The sequence below is a fragment of the Embiotoca jacksoni genome, unplaced genomic scaffold (assembly GCF_022577435.1).
Source record: "Embiotoca jacksoni isolate LCO1_2020_lvr unplaced genomic scaffold, fEmbJac1.0.p SCAF_2, whole genome shotgun sequence".
NCBI classification, from domain to species: Eukaryota; Metazoa; Chordata; class Actinopteri; family Embiotocidae; genus Embiotoca; species Embiotoca jacksoni.
Window position 1 is genome coordinate 7,707,501 of NW_027185340.1, and position 21,441 is coordinate 7,728,941.

Sequence of the window (21,441 nt, forward strand, 5' to 3'; positions counted from 1 at the left end):
GCTTCACGAGAAGTTTCAACAACAAGTTTCTGGGTTTTGTACCCTCGTGGTTGAAATGCACTTATTGTAAGTCGCTTCGGATAAAAGCGTCAGTTAAAACGAAACGTAACGCAACGAGACCGCAGAGGTTGCGACTCATGGTGGAGGAATCGTGACATTTCCGGACCGCCGTGAACGCAGCAGCCCCTCGGTGCGATGAGGAGGTGCCGCAGCCTCAGACGGACTTTATTCCGTCCCCGGGCTCAGAGAGCGCCGCTGCCGCACGCTGCCGTTTGATTAACACGGGACAAGTTTTCAACCCTTGAAGGACTCTGGGGAGATTTATCGTTGTGGTTTTATTTCCGTTTTCCCCGCAGAAGCAACGGAGAGGACTCCTCTGGAGCAAAGTTTGACGATAGTGTTTTTCCAAGTTTCTGACGGGAGTAAAACCGACGTCAAGTGGATTTTACGCGTCAGGTTCTGGACGCAGAGACAGCAGACTTTTAGACATTTTGCTCCCAGGCTAATCTGTGATTTCGTTTTTTTAATTTTTTTTTTTTTTCTTTCTTTCTTTCTTTTTAATTTTTTTTTTTTTAACGTTTTTATGGACAGTTTGGACTTTCCTCCGCCGACCGGGACTCTCGTGATGCCAATTTTTCTGGCGCAGGCGACTTTTGCAGGGAAGAAACCAGGCTGGTAAAAATGTTACAGGGTCATTAAATTTATTGGAACTGACCGCCGGAGATGAACTTTCTCCGTAATGATTGCGGGAGCTCTGGTGCATGATTGACAGCGCTGGCAGGGCGCAGGACCGACTGGATCTACCGTCGAGAGTTCAACTTGTTTTGTTTTAATCGCTAAAAAAGCAGAAAGGTTGTTTTCTGTTGGAGCAGAAACATTTATCCAGAGGGAGAAGAAAGTTCTCGGTCATGAATTCAAATTAAACTCCGTTAAATTATTCGTTTTTTTTTTTTATTGTTTTAATGACTCCAAATTACTGAATCTGAATTGAAATATTTATTTACATGGCATCTCCAGCGAGACGCATGCCGTGCAGCCCGGTGTCCCCGCGGCTCCTCGTGCTGCTGCTGCTGCTTCGGTGTCCTGGCCTCACGTTAGGAGCCTCTAAGGATCTGGTGTGCGAGCCCATAACTGTGCCCATGTGCAGAGGCATCGGCTACAACCTGACCTACATGCCCAATCAGTTCAACCACTACACCCAGGAGGAGGTGGGGCTGGAGGTGCACCAGTTCTGGCCCCTGGTCCGGATCCACTGCTCCCCAGAACTGCTCTTCTTCCTGTGCAGCATGTACACGCCGATCTGCCTTCCGGACTACCGCAAGCCGCTCCCGCCGTGCCGCTCCGTGTGCGAGCGGGCCAAACGGGGCTGCTCCCCTCTGATGAGCCAGTACGGCTTCGAGTGGCCCGAGAGGATGAGCTGCGAGCAGCTGCCCCAGGTCGGCGACGAGACCCTGTGCATGGAACAGAACAGCAGCGAGACCACCACCCTGGCTCCGCCGTTCCCCAAGCCCACCCCTAAAGGCAGGACCAGACCCCCCAGCCCCCCGCAGTGTGACAGGGAGTGCCGCTGTCGAGACCCTCTGGTCCCCATCAAGAGGGAGTCCCACCCTCTGTACGGCCGGGTCCAGACCGGCCCCCTCCCCAACTGCGCCCAGCCCTGCCACCAGCCCTACTTCTCGGCCGACGAACGCGCCTTCACCAGCTTCTGGGTGGGACTGTGGTCGGTGCTGTGCTTCATCTCCACCTTCACCACCGTCGCCACCTTCCTCATCGACATGGAGCGCTTCAAGTACCCCGAGAGGCCCATCATCTTCCTGGCGGCCTGCTACCTCTTCGTCTCTCTGGGCTACATCATCCGCCTGGCGGCCGGTCACGAGCGGGTGGCGTGCGGCGGCGGCGGCGACCAGCTGCACGTCCTCTACGACACCACCGGTCCCGCTCTCTGCACCCTCGTCTTCTTGCTGGTGTACTTCTTCGGCATGGCCAGCTCCATCTGGTGGGTGGTGCTGTCCTTCACCTGGTTTCTGGCCGCAGGGATGAAGTGGGGCAGCGAGGCCATCGCCGGCTACTCGCAGTACTTCCACCTCGCCGCCTGGCTCATCCCCAGCGTCAAGTCCATCGTGGTCCTGGCTCTCAGCTCTGTGGACGGAGACCCCGTGGCCGGAATCTGCTACGTGGGGAACCAGAGTCTGGAGAATCTGAGGGGATTCGTACTCGCGCCTTTGGTTGTTTACCTCTTCACCGGTTCACTTTTCCTGCTCGCCGGCTTTGTTTCGCTGTTCCGCATCAGGAGCATCATCAAGCAAGGCGGCACCAAGACGGACAAACTCGAGCGGCTGATGATCCGCATCGGGCTCTTCACGGTGCTGTACACCGTCCCCGCCACCATCGTGGTGGCGTGCCTCGTCTACGAGCAGCACTACCGGCCCGGCTGGGAGCGGGCTTTGGCCTGCTCCTGCCCGCCGGAGCGCCAGCGCTCGGGCCTGGGCCCCGACTACGCCGTCTTCATGCTCAAGTACTTCATGTGCTTAGTGGTGGGCATCACCTCGGGAGTCTGGATTTGGTCCGGTAAAACCGTGGAGTCCTGGAGGAGGTTTGCGGCACGATGCTGCCCCTGCTGGCCGCAGAAAGCCAACGCTCCGCCCTCCATGTACAGCGAGGCCAGCACGGCTTTAACTGGCCATACTGGAAGTGGGCTCACATCAGGGATCTACCACAAAGCTGCTCCGTCTCATATATGAACTAACCGGCACAGCGAAACACTTTAAGGCGGGGATGGATGTTCAGACAGTCGCCTCTCTCTCCAGAATCCAAACAGTGGGTTCATACAAACGTTTACTTGTCTATCGTTATCGGCTCTCGCAAAAACTGTGACGATATCAAACAGAACGGGGCCAAAAACATTCAGAGCGTCAAAAGGGGGGAAAAAAAAAATGTGAAGCGAACCGTGTCACCGGAATTTAAACTAAAAGGAAAATCTGACCAGAACATTTTCTGACTTTTGCGAAAACTGACAACAAACAACTGAACCTTCTTTTGGTAGGAGGAGAGCTCCCAACAGTTGACCAAACTTGACATTCAAAGAGTTAAATGGATCCATAATGGAGTCCCACGTGCTTCGTCCTATCTGCTTATCATGAGCACTGAGAAAAAAAACAAGCATCATATTTATTAATGTATATATTGTATATATTTACTGTAAAAAAAAAAAAGAAAGAAAGAAAAGAAGATGTGTTTAGTTTCTAACCAACCAATGCCACAAGCTCCGTGTGAGACACCAGAGACAGGAATCGCATCCGATTTGAACTGTACAAACTTGTGTATAAATATGCTGTTGTACGTCGGTGTTTGAGTGGCGTGTGTTCGGTATGACGACAAACTGAAAGTGTTTTTTTTCTCAGACTTGTAAACAAAATTCATTTATTCAGTCTGTGTGACGGCTCCTCAGATGAACTCCGCTGTAAAGTCACCAAAGTCTCTCTGAAGGGAGAAGTTGGGTCCATGTGGTGTTAACGAACTAACTGACTTAACTAACTACCGGCCGACTGGTCACGGCTAAAGGTGTCCCGTATGAAACTGACCTTGGTCTTTACCCCCATCTGCTGGTCCACGGTGGAGCTGCTCACTCTATGATGTCCACAACATGGACCCAGCGACGGATCAACGTTAAGACCACAGACCGTCTGAACTTTCTACCGTAACTGTATGAAAATATATGAATTATAAAAAAAAAATATGGTCAGAGTGACGTAGAAACGTTTATTCTCGTGTTTTTCCTCATTTCTGTTTTAGACTCCCTGATTTCATTTCAAGGACCTCGAACGGGTCCCTGGACCTCACTTTGAGAAACGTTGCTTTCTAATAATGTCACACCAGATCAGACAGATTGTTCAGGTCACACATCGGTTTTGGAACGTATTGGTAATATTAATAAAATTGACGACCACACAGATAACTAACAAGCATCCGTTTTGATAATTGACTTGTTAAAACTAAATGCCCCCAAAAAAATTCCATTTTCGGTTTCTTAAATGAAAGAATTTACAATTTTTGATTTTTCTTTAACACCAAGTTGAATATCTTTGAGTTTAGAATTGAAAACCAACAATTTGAGGACGTCACTTAAGGCTTTGGAAAAATAATGTCATTTTCACTATTTTTTGACATTTTATAGATCAAACAAAAAGAACAATAAGTGATAATTCAAGCCGCTATAATGAGAAGATTTGGTGTTTCTTTGACTGGTTTTGAATTCACTGTTAATTCAACACTATTGATCCTTTTATTGGATAACTTGAGCACTTTGAAAAGTCCGCTTTGAACGCCGTCATTATTTGGGACAATTTACAGCATAAACAAGCCGTTTTGCTTATTACATTAATTATTTAATGAGAAACTTTTAAAAGGTGATTTAAATTATTATTATTTTTTTCTCATTACAATTGACTGTATTCACACTATTTCAGAATCTTTACAAGCTTGTATGTAACAACAGGTGTCAGCAGGGATGTGTGGTCTAAGTGGAACTTCTGTTTTTAGGCTCCTTGAAAACAGGAAGTGAAAAACCTCCCGTCTTCTTCGAGGTCACAGTCAGTGTTTATTTTGGGAGTTCAAGTGCCCAAAATAACCCAAATTGTAAACAAAGAACAAAAAGTAAACGAGAATCATTGTATGAAATGAGGTTTTGTGAACCTGAAGCTCACTGAACCTTGTGATGTTTTGTGGTATTTCAAGTCAGTGTTGTTTAGACTATCGTGTGGCCACATGCTAGATATCTCTAATTTATTAGCCTGATATGTGTGTGTGCGTGCGTGCGTGTGCGTGTGTGTGAGCGAATGTGATCACGTAAGGGATGATGAATGCCAAAAAAAAAAAAACTGCTGGTAAACAGACATCTAGGTTTATTTGTTCATGTGTACATCCGCTTTCACATCGATAGACTCCCTCAAAGGATATTATTGAAAAATATTGTAGATTTCGATTCATATTGTGGAATTAAAACCGAGTTGACCTTGAGTTTGGTGCACGGTGTCGGTATATTCGACCTAACTTATATTTTAGTGATGTTTCTGGACTTAAGAGCTCCAAGTTTGAAATGTTCTGGTTTTCAAAAGGTTCAAGTGCAGATGAACAGGATGTGACGCACATCTGAACTGCATTTAAACTTCAGCTCAGATGCGACGAGAAGAAAATGTTCAAAAACGTCATTAAGAAGTTGAATTTGAACTTAAAATGGCAGACTTACCTTCAGAAAATAATTGGCGCACAGTTAAAGTCGAACCGTTTAACGTGGCTTAAATTTGATAATAAAGTAAATATATGGAAATCAATTAACACGTAAAGGGCTGTAGGAGGTCAAGAGGGACTTTATTCTTAAAATACAACAAAGTCTTACCTTCTTTTTGCACGTTCTTCTTTTCCATGAACATATTGCTGCTTTCCGGTCACACGACGTCACGTTGAAGCGGCGTCTTCGGTCTTTAAACTCTCGGAGGCCTCAGACCAGAAGACAATGCAACAACAACAACAACACACTCATTCACTCACTGACACTCGACGTTTGCATTAAATGCAGATTTTAGACGCACATAAATCGATATTACTGACAGAGTTTGTCTGTCGGGTTCATTTTACGAATACTACATTTTAAATCTGGACACCTAAATGTAAACGGAGGAAACTTGTACAGTTCAATGTGTTTGGAGTAAATTGGGATTCGCAGAGCCGTCTTCTTCAAAGGGACTTTCATATCTCCAAGCTAGGAGGGAATGATATATAGAAGTCTCACGGTATGCTGTATGTATTTAAATATATATATATAAATAATGATATAATACAAAAATTAATTAAGAACAAATCCAGCAAATTGCATAACAAACACATCCAGATAGATCCAGAAAGATCATTTCAAAATGGACAGCTGTCAATTAATTTACAACACGCACAAACTCACCTTATACAGGTTACATAAAAAAAAGAAGTTATTAACCGTTATTAACTCTGACAAAAGGTGACAGACTAGATTTGTTTCCCAGAATATCGTCCTCTCAAATCCCCCCCACCCCCCCACTTCACAGTGGACTGCAGCACCACTACAACTTCAAAGCCTCCGAGTGCAGTTCAGTATTATAACAGCAGTTAAAAGCAATGACCAAAAACAAATGCCGTTACAGCATTTCAAACATTAATGTGATCATAATTTGTATTTAACCAACGAGGGAAACATCTGAACCGGAAAGGAGAAAACATTCCTCCAACGTCCCACAAAAACAGTCCGAAATCTGCATCACAATGTCTTTAAATTGAAAATGAGGCGGCTCACAAACATGCAGCTACACCCGAAGAGTGACGTGTCGCATTGTTTTAATATTGCGGTTGTACTCGGTGTGGAGAATCAAATACATTTAAAATGAAAAGAAACTAGTTAAGTCACTTGTTACTTTAACTGCACAAAACACCGTCAACGCGCGACCAGCGGTGCGACGCCATTTTCCGTCATGAAACCATTATTTATAAAACAAATGGAAGACAATATGACGTCTGCCAATAAAGCGAATACTTACAACTCAGGACGTCTCCCGGGGAAACCACGTGGCCGAAGCAGTACGATCCCGATGCCATCTCGTAGGTGACGGCGTTTCTAAATGGCCGCCGTAAACGTGCAGGTTTGGATGTGGACGTGGACAAAAGCGGAGCGGCCGAGACCGGCCGCGGACGGTTTCGTCCCGGCCCGCTCGGTTTCGTGTCCACAACTACCGTCACCTCTTGTTGTGCTCCTCCGGTGTCCCGATCAGCACGCATACAAGACAATATATTCAAGGCGCCACGACATATTTGTTACATGATTAGTGTTTATTTAAAATACTCCATCTGCAAATGTTTTTTTTTTTCTTTCTTCAATTAAAAACAAGACAAATTTCACAGCTAGTAGCCTACATAGTAAGCAAAAAGACGGGGGGGGGGGGGGGGGGGGGGGAGGGGGGTGTCCATCGAGTCTCTCGCTCCCCTCGGTATCTATGTAGCGCGTTTGAACTGTCTGGGTCCCCCGACGTCGGCGACGTGTCGGCGGGCTCCTCGAGGCGAGGTCGGGGACGGCCTTGGTTTTGAAGGGCCGCGGGGAACTTGAGCTTCGGGCTGTGTCGGACCCCCCCCCCCCCCCTCCTACGTTACGTCAGCCCGCCTGCTGCGGCGCCGCGGCGCCGATCCGGGATCAGCGATTCGTCCCTTTTGACCACCTCGGCTTTGTAACTTGACGCCGCTCAAAATTCGGCACTCCCGATTTCCCGACGCACATCAGACAACAGCCGACCGAGGCGTCGTTTACTTCAGAGGAGTCTTAATAATGCAATACCTTGTGATGCGACACATGCCGTGCGCTCCGTCCAGACGGGACACGATGAGAACGCCGCCGGTGTCGACAGGAAACACGTCGGATTTACACTCCAAAGTTACTTTTGGTATCAAGTCTAATTTACGAGACAGGAGATTTTGCATTTTGAACTTGTTTGCCTTTTAAAAACAAGAAGTCTGGTGATGATTTAAGATATTTTTCATACTGTTCGTGAATCCCAGAAAAGAAAAATCAAACCAACATAAACTGATCTAAGATAGTTACAGCTATCTTATTAGTTTCTTTTAAAACCTCTGAAAACTGTTCACCAAAATAATACTTTTTTTTTTATTTTTATTTTTTTTACTGGTTTAAAGTGGCTTAGATGTAGTTCAACACCTCTGACTTCATTCAGAACATGAAGATCTATGAATATGTAAATAGTCCCTGCCTCTACCTCAACTAGGACTGTCACTTTTTATCCAAAAATTTAAACAATCGTACGAACCTAATTACCCTTCGAACTGTAACTGTAACCCGTTCGAATTAATTCGAATCTGTGTCGTTCGATACCCGTTTGAACGGAACTTTTAGAAAAAGTGAAACCCACCGCTCCGCCTGCACACATCGTTTCCGCTCGTGATGTGTCACTCTGCTTTTTTGATGGCCATTTTTCAAGATTTAAATCGTCATGAGGAGCGAATGACGTCAGACTAACATATTGTCGGTTTGGTCTTCTCATTGGTTTTAGTGACAATATCAAAAATATAGAACATCACCAGCTTTGTCCTTTTAAGGCTGCAAGAAATAATTCTAACTTTTTTTTTTTTTTGTGTAAAAATATGACATTTATTTTGACAGTTCAAAGTCGACTTCATGTAGATGAACTCCATCAGTCTTTCCTATTTAACAATTTGTCGTGGAAATATGGGACAATATAAATAAATAAAGGGCTTGTAAAAACAAAATTGTTCTGAATTTTAGGTAAACTCCTCTATTTCAAGTTTAACATGACAATCGCGCACCTCAACAGCTGAGTTAAATTACCGTGTGGGCACGGTGACAGAGCGCCATTTCAAGCCCGCCTCCTGCCCGATGTGGCCGCGGTGACTCTTGTGAGGTGGCCGTGTTTGTGCTGTGGCTTCGCTGGGCTTCGGGAAACCAGAGGGCGGCAGCCTATGAGAGCACGGCGTTGGAACGTCGTATACCTATCAGGTTGTCTGCGCTGAGGGATCGTCTCATCGCCGCCCGACTCAGGTCCTTGTACTTGTCCTCGCATAGTCTTGAAATGGCCTGGACCAAAAAAAAAAAAAAAAAAAAAAGAATCACACAAACGCAAGTGACTGAAAGGACGGAGGGCGTAAACTCATCAGTGGATTTATACGCTGCGTGGAATTGGAACTCGTGGCTACGACACGGGCAAGTCGTGTGCGCCGTATGCTTGGCCCTGATGTGGTTAAGTCGTAAAAAAAAAACCCACTATTGCTAGGCAACAGCAACGTGGACGGGCGTCTAGAAGGCACAGAGGCTAAGAATTTAGCAAGCTCTAAGGGGCGGGGGAAAGGAGGGGGGGGGTAACGTAATGCTGGAAATGCAAAGACTCGGGAGGGAAAAGATGAAGATCAACATACTCCTCAGACGTCGTAGCGTTTTATCGAAGTTATGAAGACAAACCCTACGTGACTAAAACTACAATATATTAACTTGACATCCAACGAAAAATGAACTTTCACGGCCTCTTGACATTCACGGAATGTGAATTACGACGTCGCGATTCTGCCACTCTACTGTTTAGTGCATAATTAACTGCGTTACCACGGTAGCAATCACCCAACGCCTGCAGTTCAATTCATCCACAGCAGCACTTGTAAACGTTAAACTAAAATAAGCAGGTATTTTCCGTCCACTTGTGAAGCCGAAAGAACCTCCGTCAGGTCAGCGCAGCGAGCTCACCTCCAGCTTCTGGGCGCGCTGGTTGTTGAGGGGCTCCAGAGGGAAATTAAGGTTGTTGTCGTCGGCCAGCTGCCGCAGGTCAAAGTAGTACTTGGCATAGACACTGGCTGGCACGTTGATGTTAAACTGGAGGAGTTCCAGGAAGTGGCGCTCCATCTCGTTCCTGAAAAGAGCAAGGAGACGACAGAGGGTTAAACTCTGGACGACCGCTACGGAACGAAGTCTACAAGTTGAGCCGGCGATGCTCCTCCAGAGCAAAATGTACTGAGGGCAGCAGGGGAACAGAAGAAGTCCTACATATTTAATAAAGAAAGAAGTACAAGGTCAATAGACGCATACAAGTTTAGATAAACGTGATCGATACAGGAGACGTCACACAAGTTCAACCAATGACCGAGCAGACTTCAAAACTACATGCACTAAATACTTTTTTCAAATTTTTATTCGGACTCAAAAAAAAAGCTAACCTGTAATGATTCTGCAGTCATACACGAGTTTTCCTGTAGACATTTATCGAAGTAAATAAACAAATTTGAAAATATTAAGCGCGTTTATAGATTCTCCTCTGAAAAGTCAAAGTAAACGACAACCACTCCCGACCACAAAAGTACTCTCGTCGGGACTAAAATTCAAACTGCGTCATGTGAGCGGAGGACAAGGCTGACTGTGCTCCCGTTCAGACCTCACAACTTTGACGAGAAAGGGAACATGTGTATGAATTTTCATCAGGTCACCGAGAGGAAACTTCTGCTCTCGTTCACCTGAAGAGACGACGACGCGGTTGCAACTACAGAAATCGGGAGCTGGAACGGACGGCAAATCTCACTCCAAACTTCTAGCTAATGCATTGACTTTAAATCTTCATCCTGTCTGTGAGGATGGAAATCCAATCTCTCCCACACCGGCCTGCAGGTAATCAGACGCGTGTCCTGCGAGCACTCGGATCGAGTATCGCGGCTTCATCTTTTCTTTTTCTTTTTTCCAGACTACAACCTCCGTCATCCATCCTCATCGCAGTCATGAGAGGAAAAAAAAAAAAAAAAAATAATAATCTAAGGGAGGTGGTCGCCAAGGAGACAGCATCCAGGCTGCTTTGTTGGTCAGCAAAGGTGGTGAGTGCGAGTGTGTGTGTGTGATGTCTGGTCTCCCGGGGCAACTAATGGAGCGGGCGAGAGCCAGGGCCATTATGTAGAAGCAGTGAGAGCACTTGAGGACCCCCCCCCCCCCCCTCCCGCCCCCCTCATTTCTCCCCGTCTCTCCGTTTCCCTCTCTACTCGTCCTCCCCGTCCCTCCATCCGGACCGGAGCGGGCGCACAAAGACACTTCAATGGCGAGCAATGAAAACAGAGCAGAGAGCATGCAGGTCAGAGGTATATGAGAGGAAAGAGAGCGAGAGAGAGATGGGGGCTCGCAGACAGACAACACACATGCAGGCGGGAGCAAGCAATGTTGCAAATCACCAAAAACAAGGTACACACACACACACACACACACACACACACACACACACGCGAGAAAAGCAATTGCAGGAAATAAAGCCTGGGTCCTCTCCAAGCGCAGCCCCTGGCCTCTTCACTGGCTTATAGCCCGAGAGACAGCAGAGAGGCTGCAGCTTCCATTGAGCGCAGCACTTCTTCCGTCTGCTTTAAGTGCATCTTTGCTATTACGCTCCTTTTATTGGGGGGGGGGGGGGGGGAAGAGCTAGCATGTAGCGTCGGGACCCCGGTCATATTTGTTCGGAACCCTCTTTTTTTTTTTCTTCTACATCTCGACCGTCTGCCGAACAGAAACCCAATTACTCCCAAAACAACAAATCTGGAGGGGAATCTGAAATGTCAACAACAACAGAATAAGATACGATTTTGGATTTGGTTTTAAGTTAAATGACCCGACTGCCATTATTCGACGAGCCGGTTCCGCTCTGTTTATATTATAGCTGTCCTGTGCAATTTTGTTTACAAAGCCAAAGAGGCGGAATTATTTACAAGTTCCAATGGTCAGTGCTAATAAATTGTTCTTCTTCCTCATAAGGTGTATGTGTATTAATAAACTATGATGAAGCTTATACTATAAAATTTGTGGCATAAAAAAAATAATTAAATCAATTATTCGTATGATAGATAATCCTCAACTAAAACTGTATGATTTGAGGCCAGACACGTAAAAGGGGAGCCGCTGCCAAACTGCCTGCTGGACGGTCAAAGCGCTCAAGAAAACCTCCACAACTGCCTGACATTGAATTAAAGGGGAGCTGCGTCCTTTCCTGTAACTTTCCCGAGACCCGTGATCCGACATTCACACCGACCTCACGCTGGCAGTGAGGAGGTTGACACGGGAAAACGGTCTCTCTCCTCTTCTACGCGTTCCCGGAGTGACCGTCTGAAAACGTGCGTCGTTTTCCACATATTAAAACGGCACCACGTCTCCGTCCGACTTTTCTCCCCGTATGTGTAAAATAAATCTAAAATAAATGAATTGACGACTGTACCGAATTTGAACATGTATTTGCAGATCGCGGCTTTTAAAGCGACGCGAGTATTTTCGACCCGACGACCTCTCTCCGCAGAAATTGACTGAAGCGAGGGATTCTGTGGTCCTGCTCATTGTTCAGTGCCTTTGCGTGCAGTGTGACTCACATGTCCTCCACGGTGATGTCTTTGAGGATCTGGCAGTAGTCGACGTTCCACACAGCCTGGTCGTCCCACACTTTGGAGGCCAACAAGATGGCTCCCAGGACGATGCGCTTCCAGTTGGCGGGGCAGATATCCAGCTCGGCGTAGGTCAGCAGGCGCTCCAAATACACCTGGGGGGCAGGTGGGGGAAGGAACGTTTCATTTTTTTTGCAGTTACATCCTCCATAATTCCTTTACTAATCCTTTATGTACCATCAGAGCCATCTGTATGCGTGCGTGTACCTGTACCAACACGTTCTCCATTATGTAACGATTAAACATTATCTTTAAAAGGTTTTTATTCTTGTCATAGTTTTTGTTGTTGTTGTTGTTACACCTGACAAACAGAAAGAAAACAACCAGGGGCAAATCAAACAGCCGACCTGCTACGAACTGAAAAAAAACAAACAAACAAAAAAAAAACCCATCATAGATATGGTGATATCATAAAGACTGGATTGCCGTTTTGAAAACAGAACATAAGGTGGTAAAAAGAGAAAAACGTAACACAAACTGTGACGGATGATCATTTTGTTTTACAATAGTTTTCATTTGCACATTATAGGACAAGCCTGCTCAGTGTGTCGCATCGTGTAACATAAAAGCGTACAGTAATCCAACTGGTCCAACTCTTTGATGAGAACCCACCGTTTGATGTACAACCTGTACTGTTATCATCATACACACATCCACAGCTCAAGTGCCATTTGTTTAGGAAAAGTCCGTTTTCAGGAGTTTACTGCCCTCTGGTGACCAGCTAATGCAACATCACAGGTTTTTTTTTTTAACAACAGCAAATAACACGAGCCCAGCTGGACAGATAGAAGTAGTTTCATTGGTATTCAATGTTCGGAGGCGACAGTTGTGCAATACCACAAAATGATGGAGGCAGCCACGTACCAGTGTGACGATGGCACATTCTGCGGTGAGCTGTGCAGCGCTGAACAGCGTCCTGACGAAGCGGTAGATCAGTTTGTGTTCTGGGTCAACATGGGAGTAGTCATCTGGCACGGGCTCTCTCTGTACGGGGTGAACACACACACACACACACACAGGTAAATAAGATAAGTGCACTGTGCCATCGTATGTGCTGTAAACGGTCGCCGTGGAGATTCACGTGTGCTTAATGTGCCGACTTGGCTCTTGAAATATTCAAAACTTTCTAGAGGAAAAAACAAACCGCAAATGGAGCTCGTCTAAACGTGCATCTCGTCAAGCGTGCCAAAATCATATTGTTGGATACAAGTGAAATAACAGTAGCAAGTAATCACAACAATGGTCGCAGATGTCTGGTACAGATGTTTGGGACCTTCAGATGTAACCAACACCGATTGTGTCTTAGTTCCAGACGTTTAGTTTGGACCACACCTCCGAAAGCTGAGCAAAGAGGGTCAGCAGTGAAACAAACAGCTCCACTGTGGAATGAGACGCCACTAATGTCCCTCAGTGACTATGGAAACCATTAACACCGACCACATGAGGGGATGAGATGGACATTTGTCCTCTTTTTTTAAACCAGTAAATCACAGCACTATTATTAACAACTGAAGGAAGCAGAGGTATTTTAACTGGTACTACACAAAGCAAAGTATTGTACTGAGACACCACTGGGGCTGTTATAATCATTGAATTATAATTGATGATTAATTCTCATAGGAATAATTGTGATGAACTGCTTTTTGGCGGTTCTTTTTCCCACCGGGCTTCAAACCAACACGTTCCCATCAGCACTGCTGTGGTGTTTGGCTTTGCAACCAAGTCATTGACGTTCATATCGATGGATGCCGATTAAAATACAGCCGGTAAAAATGAGAGGTTACATGTCTCAATGAAAAGAGCCGGTGGTGCCAATTCTCCACTCATGTGCCATTAAAACCGTAGAAGAAGACGAGAGCGTCATCAAAAGGGCGCCCTCAAATTTTTCATTTGGCTGCATTGAGCTGTTTTCATACAGATGGAGAAAAAGATTTGAATGATATATAAAAAATGATTGGGATCAGCTTGATTAAAGGCTCTCAGGCGATTGTGTAATAATTGTAAGAGGCCAACTGGTCAACCTCTGGCTCTCGCATGGACGAACTACCAGACTGAAAAAAAAACGAAGGCGATGACAGAAACAAAAAAAAAGTCTGCAGCAAGAGAGATAATCAGTTGAGAGCAGGTCTGATCTACCGTACCAGCTCCCAGTCATTATCTTCTGTAGCAGAGCTGTTCAAACTGCAGCCGTCGGGACGGATCCGTCCCGCTGGACTCTTTCTACAAGAAGATGCCTGACATGTAAATGGGATGATGAATAAAACTAAAGTAGAACATCTTTGAACTCCTTTAAGACATCTGAACAATCGACAAGGATGGAAGCAAGTAGGAGTGTGGCATCTAAACTCAGAGACCGTCTTTGTGCGTAAGCTCTCGGTGTGTTTAAGAGTGTGTTCTGGAATTGACTGCGATGAGATTATCTGCGTCACACCTGCTAAAGAGAGAGTTACGCAAGCCGAACTAATAGCAAGCTTCAAAATGTCTCTGGAAGCTAAAGAGACGTAAAATTGATTTTGAAAATCAACACACCCAGAGCTAATGTACTGGAAGGTCTGTTTGTATTTGCTTTGTCGGCTGAAACAAGTAATAAATCATTTTGTTTGTTGTGAAACGACCGCATGACTGTCGTGAAAGAAAGCGGCGTGAAGAGAAGTCAAATCGAGGCTTGTTTTCTGCCGGGTTTCCTGAAGGCTCGGAAGAACGGAGAAGGAAAGTACATCTTCACATCCACGTACACGTGTGAGTCTTGTTGTTCTCATATGATATAAAACTAGAAGTGTGTCTCAGGACTGCCTTCACTACTTACGGGACAAACTCTGTTGAGATACTAAAATAAAGACGGCATCATTTCTCTCACTGACTCCAAAAATACAGAAGTCCGATGTACAACAGTTCTGTTGTGGTAAATCACCTGGTTGATGTCATGCTAACGCTGTCAAAATGCACATACTCGAGATCTGTTTTATTGTGGCAATTCAAAAAGGCCGAGTTATTGTTAGTCTGGATACAGTTGCACCGCTTTCACCTTTGACAAATAAGGATTTTTAAGCTAATAGGCACCTTAGGTCTGGAACTGTTTTGATCTCATCGTAAATCATAAACATGCCCAGACTGTTTTATTTATGTTCATCTTGTATTTTGATCTCTGAAACTTGGCACGCAGCATGTTGCCAAACTGGTTTGAAAAGTTTCCAATAAAAGCGTCTAAATAGGATTTGAGGGGAAAATCCAGCGTTTCCTGTTCGATTGGGCCCCTTCTGAAAGAAACACGTCCAGGTCAAAACCTGGTATATGGCTGGAGCCTTTAAGAAACTAGAAGGCATTTCATTTGAAAAGCCGCAGCATTCAAGTCAAACTGCAGTATAACTTTGATCTCTCTTTCACTCACAGACACTCGCTTTATAGTCCAAGCCAAAAATATAGTCTTTATAAAATTGACCTAATTTTTGAGCACCCGTTTCTTTCCCGCTCAGTGTGAGAGTCTCTGCGTTTCTGTCCTCTGATCTCTGTGTGTTTCATGAAGGGCGGAGCTAAACCGCCGCTCCACTACGCTGGTTGGAGAACCCTGCTCTAGGATAAATAAACGACTGGATGAACTGGTCCTCCTTTGTTGTACCCTTGTTTGCTCTGAGGTGATGAGACTGACAGTCTGAGCAAATCTCATCAACATACTTACTGATAAGGGGTGCAACTTCTCATCAAAGATGTCCAGTGACTTGCCAGAATCCCTACAGATCAAACAACACGTCAGTCAATATGCGTCTCACACACACACACACACACACACACACACACACACACACACACACACACACACACACACACACTTGTTTCAGCAACAAACTGTGCCACAAACGACATGAGAAGGATGAAGCGAAAGTTGTACACTTACCTGTTTTTGATGTGGTAGTATATTGCTAAAGTGACACTGGAGAAAGAGAGATAAAAATTACAATTTGTTTACTTTTTTTTCTGAATGGGACACTGGTATGTGGTCGTGGTCGGGTGTGTGTGTATCCGAGATTATAGTGCGACAAAACGTTTGACACATTCAGAATGAGTGCTTCGCTTAATCACACTCAGATAATCCTGATAAAGTCGTGATTATCCAGATTCTGGAAAATAATGCCATTAGAGATGGCTGTCCTACATGAGGTGTAAGAACATCTGTTTTAGTCACGCATCCGTTCGGTATTACTTTAGGATTACAGCGCTGTGATGTAACAAGATTTTCTCATGTAAAATGGGCGACTTTTGGACAACGCAGCGCTGTGTGTTTATGTTTCTCTGTGTGTGTGTGTGTGTGTGTGTGTGTGTGTGTGTGTGTGTGTGTGTGTGTGTGTGTTATGAGCACGACAATCTCACCATTTGATTGTGCTTTTGAGGTTTGGCTGGCTGACGGTGCTATCGTCGATGAAGATGGTGGAACAGGAGCTGTACTTCTTCGACAGTGGACCAGGAGATACCTGGAGACGGTGAAATCACAACATTATACAACTTGAATTGATCCGGGGACGGGCAATAGTTGTTGGGTCAAACAGCCATGTGTCATTTCTTCTCTTGAAAAAAAAAAAAAAAAACACTTCACCTGTGATCTAAAAAGGGGCTTTTAACTTATTGTCAGTTGTTAATGATGCGTTCGTGAGCAACTGGAAAAAGAGTGAAAGTTCCGACCCCCAAGTGGGAAAATACACCATTTTCTTTTTACTTCTGAGCTCCAATGTTGTTTGAAGGGTTTCCACACCAACAGCATTTCATTCTAATTAATTATTTTATTTCACACAACAATAGGCACATATAAAGATATTAAATACAAACAAAACTATCTACAATGAAATGTTAATTAATTCCCAAAATCTACAGACTTCAAAAACCCAGAACTGTTCGAATTTGAATCAGTTCATGAAAGACAAAATAACTGATACTTACATGACTGATATGGTTTATGTGGTTGCTTTTCCTCTTGTCTCGTACTGCAAAGGAAGCGATACGTTCAGCTAAAAACAAACTGAAGGTAGCATAGATCATACAACGTCTGCAACATTCACCAAATCAATTTTTAAAATAAGTTTTTTTTTTTACCATTTTAAAGCAAAAATTAGTTCCTTTTTCACAGTCGTACTGGTGCAAAGAATCATGGAAAATATGACGAAAAATGAAGGTCTCTGTGTATTTGTCATGTGAATTTATTTGCATTCAAGTCACAAGTCAAGTTTGTACATCCTTCAGTAAGTGACGGTTGAAATGTGGACCCAGATAAGAGGCAAGAAACAAACGGATTAGGGATTAAAAAAAAAAAACAATACTTCAAATGTTTTTATAAATGTATAATTTAATGGATTCTTAAGACTTTTCGAGACTTGTAGATACCCTGCAAACTCTGCTCTGAACGTCCTGAGCTACATCCGGTCATATGTTGTCGTCATCGGTTACGTACATCTAATTTAAGAAATCTACATTAGTCAATGTCAGGATTTACTGACTTGACTTTTAGAGATGCCTGTGACTCCAGTGGTGCATAACGCACGCTAAACTTAACAAGCTGACAACGCAACAACACTGGCAGCATTGAAGCATCTATAAAATCAAAACAAAAGAAAAACAGGATCTGTGACTGGAAATTAGCCTTCAAGCAAATCAAAACAAACATCACACACCTGAAAACATAATCTGTCTGAAGATCTAATTCCACTTCATGTCTTTTAAGATGTGAGCGTGTTTATTGTTCACAGGGTCTTAAAGAAGACGGTTAATGAGAATCACATGCTGTGTGCGTGTGTGCGTGTGTGCGTGTGTGCGTGTGTGTGTGTGCGTGTATGTGTCAGGTTAGGAGTGCTCACCGTCTGTCTGGGACTTGCTAAGGAAGATGGTGCTTGCTCGGGCGTGGTCCGACGGGTTAGACTCCAACGCCAGCTCTGAGGAAACAAAACGTAGAAATGCACCTTAAACAGTGAGCTGCCTGACTCTTGACTTCTTTTTTTGGGTAGAGATAAATCCAAAAGGAGAAAATACAAAAAACAGGCGCTAACAAACTCGTGCACGCGGTATGGTTCTGTAAAATATCTTTATCCGTTATGAAGTAATTGGTGCAACGCGAGACTTGGACATGTGTAAACTAATACCGCAAAAAAAAAAAAAAAAAAAAAAAAAAAAAAGCCTCACAGACGAGCAGGAAGCGCAGTTTGCTGCAGAATAGATTGGCAGAGAATTATCAGGGGTCACTGACAGACAACTGTTTGATTGTGTTTGTGGGACACTCGACACCAAACACGACTTAAAAGAAACAAATGTTAATATACGGACTGGCAGGTGGAGTGTGAATCAATGACTTAATATTCCCTGTTCAGCTAAAATTCTGTAATTTACCTTTAATAATGAACATTTCAAATCAAACTTGTCTGTGTATTAGCAAATATATTGCACCCCATTACTTTCTGACTTTGCTGACCATTTTACCAATGAAGATTCTACCCGAGGAACATGGTGAGGTTTTCTTATCGAGAGGAACAGCTTCAGTTTTCTTTACAAAAATCAGAGTGGAAGTGGCTCAGTGCAATGATACTGAAGTCAAGTCTTGTATTTCCAAATGTAGTTGTGGTGATTAAAGTTTTGGCACATATGCTGGTCAATGCCGATTGGTTAAAGGCTGCTTCAACAGCTCCAAAATTAACCTGAGGTCACGACACTAACCGGCTTTTATAGTAAACCGTTTTACAATCACAAACCACATTTGAAACTTACATATCCAAACATAACTTCAGGTTTTATTTTTTTGCCACTGTGTAAAAGACGACATGAAGTATGATTAGATGAAATTGTAGATTCATCAGCAGCTACTGTAGAAGACCAAGTTGTTTGTAGATATGACGGATAGCAAATACAACCGCCCTGGTTTGTGCATGAGAATTACTGAGAAAATAAGTCTTCTTTTTCTAAATCCGAACAGACAGCGCATTACATAAAAAAAAAAAAACAGGGGGATTAGGCGATGGAAAGCGTCTGAAAAGCGACGACAGCAAGGAATGCGAGAAGGACCGCTGGACTGATCACCCGGCCGACAGCTGGTCTCACCAAACCCCACTCACACACTTCTGTCCACGAGAACGCGGACATGTCCGGGAATCAATGAAGAGTGGCGACATCAGGGCCGACGGGGCAAAAACTGCGCTTGAGGCGGACATCAGAGAGAAATGTCCGAGATGCCTTTCTGATCGGGGGTCTGCATCCCAGCGTGAAATCGCAGCATGGACAGAGAGGGGTGAAAGACACACTGAGTAGTGTTGTCTGAAGACACGGCCCCCATTGGCTAACCTTAACTTGCACCTTTGGCTGGGTGAAGTCACAGAGGAGCCGGTTGGAGAGACACATTATTAAGAAGAAGAAGAAGAAGCTTGTTTGCCGGCTGTTAAAAAAAAAAGAAGAAGAAGAAATCACGTTTGTTCCAATTTAAACGTGATCACTTTCTATTTCTACTTTATTTCATTGATCGGTGGGAAATAAAATATGACAAAACAATAAAGGGCTTCTGAGTGGTTGATGTGGCTCCACGAAGATGAGGATTGCTCATGTTGAACTTGGTAAAGCGACACCGGTGAGATCAATACGATGCAGTGGCTAACTAAATTGTGCCAAGAATGCCCTCATCATCGTTGCAGTGCTGGCGGCAGGATGGCAATAAACACGTCTGGCAGCTTGGCAGCCGCCTTAAGTCTGTTTGGGTACTGAGCCTGCAGTTGTGACGGGTTGAGATGACGAATACGTTGTGTGCGTGTGGTTACACTAAAGATTCTTCCTTGTTTGCGTGTCCATAACACTGAAACAAGTAACTAGGTATATATATATATATATATATATATGTGTGTGTGTGTGTGTGTGTGTGTATCTGTCATCTTGAGCATCACATGTCAAAAATCACTCTTCAGTGTCAGTGCCCCCCCTATAAACAAACAAACAAATAAATAAGGCTGTTGTGTTTCATGGGCTCAAATACTGTAAAGGAAAAAAAAAAATCTGCTTTTTTTTTTTAAACATTACAAGTGTGCTTGAGATATCAGGGTCGACACTTACCATCAGGGACCTCTCTGTCGCTAATGTGCTGCAGGTAGGGCACCGTGTTGTCATCGCTCACTTCGGTGCTGGTCTGGAGCTCCTCCAGCCGCTCCGCCGCTTGTCGCGACGGCAGCTTGGGGCTCGACTCGGGAGAGACGCAGCATGACACCGTGTTCCCCATGCCAACCTCTGGGAGCAGGCTTCACACTATAGCAGCCAAGTCCGAGGGGAGGTGGGTGGGTGGGTAGTGCAAAAAAAAAAAAAATATATATATATATATATTGTAGTCGCTAACTAAAGTTGGCTTCCACCAGCCTCATAAACATCACCGGGCTATAGTCGGTATTACCGCGACGCTATCTCTGCGTGCTAAATCGCCGCCGTCCGCCGACTCCGAGGGACCGCATTCCTGTCCATTTGCGGGTTAAAAGCAGAGCGACAAAGCCGAAGAGCAGCTACCCTAGGAACCTCGTCGTAGGACAGACAATCAGCGTCGCCTCGCGTAATATTCGACGTGCTCTTTGCACAAACAAACAAGCGGGTTGTCAAGTTAAACGCGGGCGGGTCGCTCGTCCGTTCACTCATTCATTCAACATGATAGCAGGCTCCGCGGCTAGGTGGCTAACTAGCATTGTAGCAGGCTGGCGAACGAGTAACTTTTCCCCCTCTGTTCCACATTAATTCTACTTTTTACTATCATGTAAACACAACTAACTCTATATAGTAAAAAAAAATTAAAAAAAATGAGTGCGTTACGACTTCAAAACGTCAAGTTCTAAGCGAATACATTTTACGAGACTTTCCCAAACATTTCCATATGGGGCTCTTCTTTGCACTCGGCGCGGCGTTGTCGTCAAATCTAGGTCGAGGCTTTCTGCGGCCTCCAGCAGGAAGTTAAGGGAAGGGGAGGAGGAGGAGGAGGGAAGAAATCCAAGACTGTAGGCGAGAAATTATCAATGAAGTTCGCTTGACAACGCCTTCTCCCGGTTCCTCACTGGACAAACAACTCTGGTTACTGGTCCGGTCTTCCCCATCGGAGTCTCCACCCTGTCAGATTTGTGCCGTACGTAGGAGCCGCCGCCATCTGTTGCCGGAGCTCACAAACGGCACTACTTGGCAGGAATGTTGTGCGCCCGCCCATTTAGGAATTCCATTCAGTCCTATTGGCTGATAAATCAAAACAAGGACCCGTGAAAGTCGCTCATTGGTTGGAGTGGCCGTCTGTTAAAATCGATTTAAACCGATGAAACAACGACGCTACTATTTTTGTGTGGTCACCGATCCACACCCTTTTTTGACAGCGAAAACTGAAGCACGTCCTCTATTGCACTCTCTACCTGTCAATCAATCCATCCCGCCTCATTCAAGCAACGAAAGAAACGGGAAGCCTGAGGATGGTAA

The 21,441-nt window shown here is 44.8% G+C and overlaps 2 protein-coding genes across 2 annotated transcripts; one reads left to right on the top strand and one right to left on the bottom strand.

Annotated features, from left to right (window-relative positions):
• Positions 1 to 507: 507 nt before the first annotated feature.
• On the top strand, positions 508 to 5,005 carry fzd5 (frizzled class receptor 5). Its single transcript, XM_069154339.1, has one exon. The coding sequence runs from the start codon at positions 1,005 to 1,007 to the stop codon at positions 2,739 to 2,741; it is 1,737 nt and encodes a 578-aa protein (XP_069010440.1). The 5' UTR covers positions 508 to 1,004; the 3' UTR covers positions 2,742 to 5,005.
• A 3,143-nt stretch (positions 5,006 to 8,148) lies between these two features.
• On the bottom strand, positions 8,149 to 21,168 carry ccnyl1 (cyclin Y-like 1). The gene is made up of 10 exons (XM_069154340.1): positions 20,059 to 21,168; positions 17,832 to 17,906; positions 16,921 to 16,964; positions 16,357 to 16,457; positions 15,884 to 15,919; positions 15,668 to 15,719; positions 12,856 to 12,975; positions 11,920 to 12,086; positions 9,284 to 9,446; positions 8,149 to 8,623 (listed from the first exon to the last, which is right to left on the bottom strand). The coding sequence occupies exons 1-10, from the start codon at positions 20,219 to 20,221 to the stop codon at positions 8,507 to 8,509; spliced, it is 1,038 nt and encodes a 345-aa protein (XP_069010441.1). The 5' UTR covers positions 20,222 to 21,168; the 3' UTR covers positions 8,149 to 8,506.
• Between the last annotated feature and the right edge of the window lie 273 nt (positions 21,169 to 21,441).

What these genes read in the sequence shown, in the direction of transcription:
- fzd5 (XM_069154339.1), top strand. Translation starts at nt 1,005, where the DNA reads ATGGCATCTCCAGCGAGACGCATGCCGTGCAGCCCGGTGTCCCCGCGG.
- ccnyl1 (XM_069154340.1), bottom strand. Translation starts at nt 20,221, where the DNA reads ATGGGGAACACGGTGTCATGCTGCGTCTCTCCCGAGTCGAGCCCCAAG. An exon ending in TAGCAAGTCCCAGACAGACG is followed by an intron (nt 16,965 to 17,831) that starts GTGAGCACTCCT and finishes CTTCCTTTGCAG; the next exon opens with TACGAGACAAGAGGAAAAGC. An exon ending in ACATAAACCATATCAGTCAT is followed by an intron (nt 16,458 to 16,920) that starts GTAAGTATCAGT and finishes CACCGTCTCCAG; the next exon opens with GTATCTCCTGGTCCACTGTC.